Raw genomic sequence first — 6533 nt, 5'->3', positions numbered from 1 at the left:
TCTGGTTAGCAGTCAGTGCCTTAGCCACTATGCTACCAGAGCTCCCGTTGTTTATGTTAACATAATCAAATTTTTATTCATTTAAATTATTATAATTAATATTTTAAAATTTCTCAGTTTCAATATCAATATGATAAATTGTAATAGATATAACCCATATCAACCAAAGTTCTTTAGGGTTTTCAATAATTTTTAAGAGTGTAAAGGGGTCCTGAAACAAAAAATTTTGACAACCCTTTCCCTAGGAAAAACAAAGATGTAAGCAGAACTTACCATTCATGGTTTAATGATCATAGTCTCAACCCTGAAAGTCCAGGGCAGCTGCATAACACTGTTCACCCTGGTGGCTTGTAGTTAAGGGTTTGAACCCACTAGCCTCCCCCCGGCAAAAAGATATGGCAGTCTACTTCCTTAAAGATTACAGCCTTGGAAGCCCTATGAGGCAGGTCTGCTCTGTCATGTAGGGTCACTATGAGTCAGAATCGACTCAACAGCACAAACCAATAACAATAACCAAACCAAGTTAAGAATTTACAGTTTCTAAAGATTTAATGGGAGCTCTGGTAGCATAGTGGCTAAGACACTTGCCTGCTAACCAGACAGCTGGCGGTTCAAGCCCACCAGCCACTCCTAGGAAGGAAGGTTGGGCAATCCTACTTCCGTAGTGATACTGCCTCGGAAATCCAAGGAGGGGTCGCTATGAATCAGGTTTGACTCGACGGCACATAACAACAACAACAACAAAGATTTAATGGGTGGCATGGAATTATTGACTATGTATGAGCCATCAATTGAGTGCCTACTATATACTTGGTATTGTGCCTGACTTTAGAAATACAAAGATAATTAAAGCATTGTATGGCCTCAGGATTACAATGTAATGTGAAAGACAGGTGTGATTAAATTTGAATAGTGAAATATAAGAATATAAAATGTGTATTATCTGTCAAGGATCCCTGGTTAAGTGCTTGGCTGCTAACTAAAAGGCAGTGGTTCAAACTCACCAGCCACTATACAAGAGAAAGAAGTGGCAGTCTACTTCCTTAAAGATTTACAGCCATGTAAACTCTATGGGACAGTTCTACTCTGTCCTATAGTGTTTCTATGAGTTGGAATTGACTTAACAGCAGTCGGTTTGGTTTTTTATTATCTGACAGAGTGGAATGAGGGAAAGTACTTGAAAAGACTTCTTAGCATACCAGTAATACTGGCACTGAAGATTCCACAAGAAATACTGTACCGGGGTGTTTCTATGTGCCAAGGTTTAGTGCAGGCAGTAGGAGCTGTGTGTGCAAATTTAAGTTGGTGCAGTTGGTGTGTAGGGTTGAAAGAAGATGAGAAAATGAGATTGTAGGTGAGGTCAGAGGTTGTATCACTGTGGACCCCATTTTGGTTTTGTTATTAGTGAAATCTGTAAAGGAATAATGTTGGTGACAATAATAGAAATAGAAATAAAACGTTCAAGAATGGAAACATAGGCTTTAAAAATTATTTTTGGAAAAATAATAAAATAATTCTAGTATTCAGAATTCTGCTTTAAAGAAAGCATCTCAGGCATGCACATATTCCATATATTAAGAGCCTCCTAGAAAACAGCCAAACCCTCCATGTACACATAGGAAAAAAGAGGTACATTGTGAAAAGAAATGAACTGAGGTGAAAGAGAAATTGTTTCAGAGTCTGAAAGCCCAGTTTCTGACCTAATGAAACAAATTGTGGGAATTTTATTTATGGGAAAAATCCATGATGTTGAAAAAGTGAGTGTTCCAAGTTTTCTACAAGCAGGAACAAGATGTTCTACCCAAAAATATATGAAAAGCACATGTTGAATACTTTCTTTGAGTATTTGACTTGGAGAGAAACATCATCATTAGTTAGGTCGACTTCTTTGATAGCAATATTCTTAAAAGTCTAATAGTCTCACTCTATCATTCCCTAGGGAAATAGAGGAATGTCCCAAATTTAAGGGTACTGAGACCCTGCAGTTCATTACAAAAGGGCTCCAATGATATTTCTTTCTATATTTTGAATAGCAAACTAATTACTTTCAGATAGCTTTTAGTTTTCTAGAGTCCCTGGGTTGTACAAATGGTTAATACACTCATTTGCTAACTGAAAAGTTAAAGGTTCAAGTCTACTCAGAGATGCCTAAGAAGAAAGACATGGAAATCTACATCTAAAAATTCCACAAATGAAAACCCTATGGTGGATAGTTCTACTCTGACAAATATGGGGTCACCAGAGGTCAGAATCATCTTGATTGATGGCAACTGGTTTTTTAAGGCTCTAGACAAATCAGATTAAAATGCAATACATTACTTGAAAGCTCAAGAAACATCAACAATGATTTTTCTAAGAATCTTTCCAATTATGTAATCATATACATGACTACCCAGAATTTCTAAAGAATGCAGATAGATGCTTATACTAGTTGTTTTGGTGTGGAAATATGTTTGTTTTATCTGTTCTTAGGTCTTCCTCCAAACAAAATTGTAGTATCCCAAAGGGCAAGCAACCTCTGTGTAGTCTTCTTTACCGTTCTGCCATTTTCTGTAATAATCCTGTTGTACTTGTGGAGTTTACTACATTGAGTTGTGACTCTGTAGGCAATAAGCTCTTGTATCTTGTTTTGAAAGATGGACCCTGTATTGTCAACATCAGTTCCGGTGTACTCATTGAGACTGGATAAAGAATACGAAGTACGTGTGAGAGCCAGACAACGAAATTTTGAAAAATTTGGCGAGTTCAGTGAGGTGCTCTGTGTAACACTTCCTCAAACAAGCCCATTTGCATGTGAAGAAGGTAAAAAAAAAAGATAAAAATGACAGCCAACATGCCTTTTGTCGATAAGAGTTGATGCGTCCATATACTCTTCGGGTGTTGTCCAGGTGAACAATGACATCAAATGTCAGAATGAGATCTAGAACTCACAGTCTGTAATAGCTATTATCCATTGCAAGAGCAGAAGGAAGATTTCATTTCTAAATTACTTGGTTCAGAAAAAGTCCTGAGATAGAGAGGAAGTTTAGAGAGGAAAAGATACACCAAAATATAACAGTGTTTATCTCTAGATAATGAAATTTCATGTGATTCTTTATATATTTCTTTTCTAAAAAAAAATATTCTACAATGAATTTATTTGCATTTATACTCAGAAAAATGTTTTTCCAATACCTTGGGAAGAAATTCTTTATCTCTATGAATGGATGGATATGTGACATTAAGAGAAAGCCTAATACTGAGTCAGCATAGGTAGTCAAAAGCAGGTGCTTATTCATTTTCAACAGTTTAAGGGTGGCTTTTACCTGGAAGAAGGCCTAAAAAGTAGTACACCAGTTCTCCTGAAGGCATCATGGAACATTTGAAGATCTTATATGGGAGAACTATAAAGATGACTGACTAAAAAAAGAGAGAGAGAGAGAGGAGAGACTTATGAATTCAAAATTAAAAAAAGTTAAATCTTTTGTTTAAGATAATTAAATTCTAAATTAAGTGCTGTTTGGTGTCATTGAGTCAGTTCTGACTTGTAGCGATCCTATGTACAACAGAATGAAACACTGCTCAGTCCTGCATCCTCACAGTTGTTGCTGTGTTTGAGCCTATGTTGAGTGGTTGAGCAACCACTGTGTTAATCCATCTTGTTGAGGGTCTTCCTCTTTTTTGCTGGCCATCTACTTTACCAAGCATGATGTCTTTCTCCAGGGACTGGTCCCACTGATAATATGTCCAAAGTACATGAGACAAAGTCTCACCATGCTCAGCATTCTGGCTGGCTGTACCTCTTCCGAGATAGATATGTTCATTCCTCTGGCAGTCCATGGTATCTTCAGTGTTCTTCACCAATGCCATCATTCAGAGGCATCAATTCTTCTTTGTTCTTCCTTATTCATTGTCCAGCTTTTGCATGCATATGAAGCGATTGAAAATACCATGGGTTGGACAGGCACATCTTAGTCCTCAAGTCCTCACGTCTTTCCTTTTTAATACTTTAAAGAGGTCTTTTGAGGCAGATTTACCCAATGCAATAAATTGAAAGTCTGCTTAATATTGAGTAGTAAGTATATAAAATATTATTACACAAAAATAGAAATTGGCTACAGCCTATCTCTACTTAAAGCAGAAGGCTTCCAGGGTCATATGAGCAGCTGAGGTTTGTTAATAAAACTATCATAAGCTATAGAGAAATTATTTGTATTTCTGAATTTACTATACAAGTAGACTCTCATGATACTAAATTGTACTGACATGAAAATTCCTATACTCCAGTTAATAAGACTTGGTTTCAAACAATATTTGATATAATACTGGTTTTCAAAGTACATTTACCACACACATTTTGAAAATATTGTGGTAGTATTTAATTTACTTAACAAAGATTTTTTTCAGTGGCTTTTCCTTCTATCTTTGTTTTTTTTAAAAAAGTCTGCTTTTATGTTATGTTCCTGAATATGTAACTGATACAAAATTATAGATACCACAAGATACAAAGTGATGTTCTCTTTTCCTCTAATTCTTTATAATACCCATAATATTTCCATGAGGATTTTAATAACTATTATTAGGTAATAAAATATATTATGATATAAAGGCCTGCTCTTAATAAAGCAACTTTAAGGTAAGTTCTAGCTGTCTTTTTTATTAAAAAGCAGTTAGCCTCTGACACTGTGGTAAGAATACTGGGAAACAGCCACAAGGCCCTTGCTCTTATGGAATGAAATAGTAATTTTTTAACAAAATTCCTCCAAGTCTAATACAAAATATACTAAAATCTGAAGATAGGACCCCAGCAGTAACCATCTTTGAGCTAAGGAGATGCATATATATATATATATATATATATATAGTTGTAAAATATATGTGCTTTTCATGTCTAAGAAGTTTCCCTGATTCATAAAAAGTCTGCCCCTATCTTTTTGATAGATCCTCAACCTGAAGATCTACTCTACAGTAAATTTAAAATTATAAATATATATCTTTACTTTTAAAAAGACAGGGGACGGAGAGGGGAAGGAACCACCTAGCAGGCATAATTTGGGTAAAGCAGTGTATTGACAAGTAGCACTTTTTCCTATAGTTTTTTAATGACACACCCTGGACACACAAGATGCTTGAGACAGTTTTGCTTTGTTTCAAACACTGATTGTGTTTAAACTTTATGCTGTTTCTTTGTTTTTATTTTTTTTAATATGAAGTATTCAAGAAAGTGGACAGAGGTGTTCTTGGAGCAGAAAATATTCCTTTAGTCCTTGCTTTCTGATTTTGTGATTATCAACTGAAATCACTGACTTTACCAAATAATTAAAAATTAGGAATTAGGTGTATGTGAAAAAGGAAAGTGATACGTAAACTTAGCTTCAACTACTTCTGGTTCTGTGAGTGAGATATTATTCTTTTGTGTTTCAGATATCCGTTTTCCATGGTTATTAATTGTTATCTTTGGAATATTTGGGCTAACAGTGATGTTGTTTGTATTCATATTTTCTGAACAACAAAGGTAAGTGTGAAATAGTCTTGTTCAACATTTTTCTGTTTGCCAATTGTGCTGTTGTATTTCAATGTGTACTTCCATTATTTGATATTTCCTTTTGCAAATTGAGTGAAAACTTTAAATGAAACACGGTACAACTTTAGCTCTAGTTATACATTTACCATTTATATAAAATGTAACCTGTCCTATTTATCAAAGAGAATGTGCAGGTTTAGAATGGTGCTTCAAGCGGAAGAACTCTCACCTTCCATGCAGGAGATCTGAGTTTGAGATTCCCCGCCAGTGTACTTCAGGCACACCTGCACTTGTCTGTCAGTGGGGGTTGGCCTGTTGCTGTACTGCTAACCAGGTTTCAGTAGAGTTTCTGAACTAAAACAAATTAGGAGGAAAGGTATGGTAATCTACTTCCAAATACCAGCCCTTGAAAACCCTATGAATCACAACAGTTTAATCCCGTTGTGCATGGGGTTGCCATGAGTTGGAGTATGACTCAATAGCAGCTAAAAATAATTCATTGATAGACTCTATCAATGAGGTTGTATGAGACGTTAAGAAGCCTGAGGTAAAGACTGTGTACACCTAGTGGTACAGACCTCCTTAACAAAGCTGTTATCTAAGAGCTGCCTTTGTACCTTAAGTCTTCAACAAGTTGACCTGATCATTCCTGGACCCACATGATCATTGAACCTGCCTGCCTCTGATACACGCCTAACACACAAGCTGTGTTCCAAGTTCACTAAGTAGCAAACTAGTCACTTGCTTGGGCCCTACAGACTTCAGGGACTCCCAGCCTGGCATAAAGTCACCATAACACCTAGAAATCTAACTACTAATACGTGCCTAAATGCATCCACCTCTTCAAAAAGAAGAGGCACACATAACTAAATCAGCCATTAGCCGTTTGGGAATCTTTGCTTCCTATAAATAGAGTTGTGTTCCATTTTTATGTATTTTTTTTTCTTTCTTAAATTTTATTGTGATTTGGGTGAAAATTTACAGAGCAAGTTCATCTTCCAGACATACACTTTGTCTCATGACATTCACT

General features: G+C 35.9%; 1 protein-coding gene across 1 annotated transcript in view; it reads left to right on the top strand.

Moving 5' to 3' along the window:
• Nucleotides 1-6533, top strand: part of GHR (growth hormone receptor) — a 223299-nt gene that overhangs the window by 206114 nt on the left and 10652 nt on the right. Inside the window, exons 7-8 of the mRNA XM_007950522.2 lie at nucleotides 2637-2802; nucleotides 5404-5494. Coding sequence (XP_007948713.2) covers nucleotides 2637-2802; nucleotides 5404-5494 — 257 coding nt within the window. The remainder of the gene's footprint in view (nucleotides 1-2636; nucleotides 2803-5403; nucleotides 5495-6533) is intronic.

Source organism: Orycteropus afer, unplaced genomic scaffold, assembly GCF_000298275.1.
Source record: "Orycteropus afer afer isolate SDZICR_OR568_19922 unplaced genomic scaffold, OryAfe1.0 scaffold00275, whole genome shotgun sequence".
NCBI lineage: Eukaryota > Metazoa > Chordata > Mammalia > Tubulidentata > Orycteropodidae > Orycteropus > Orycteropus afer.
Note: the sequence above shows the minus strand (reverse complement) of the source record. Positions and strands in the feature narration are given on the sequence as shown.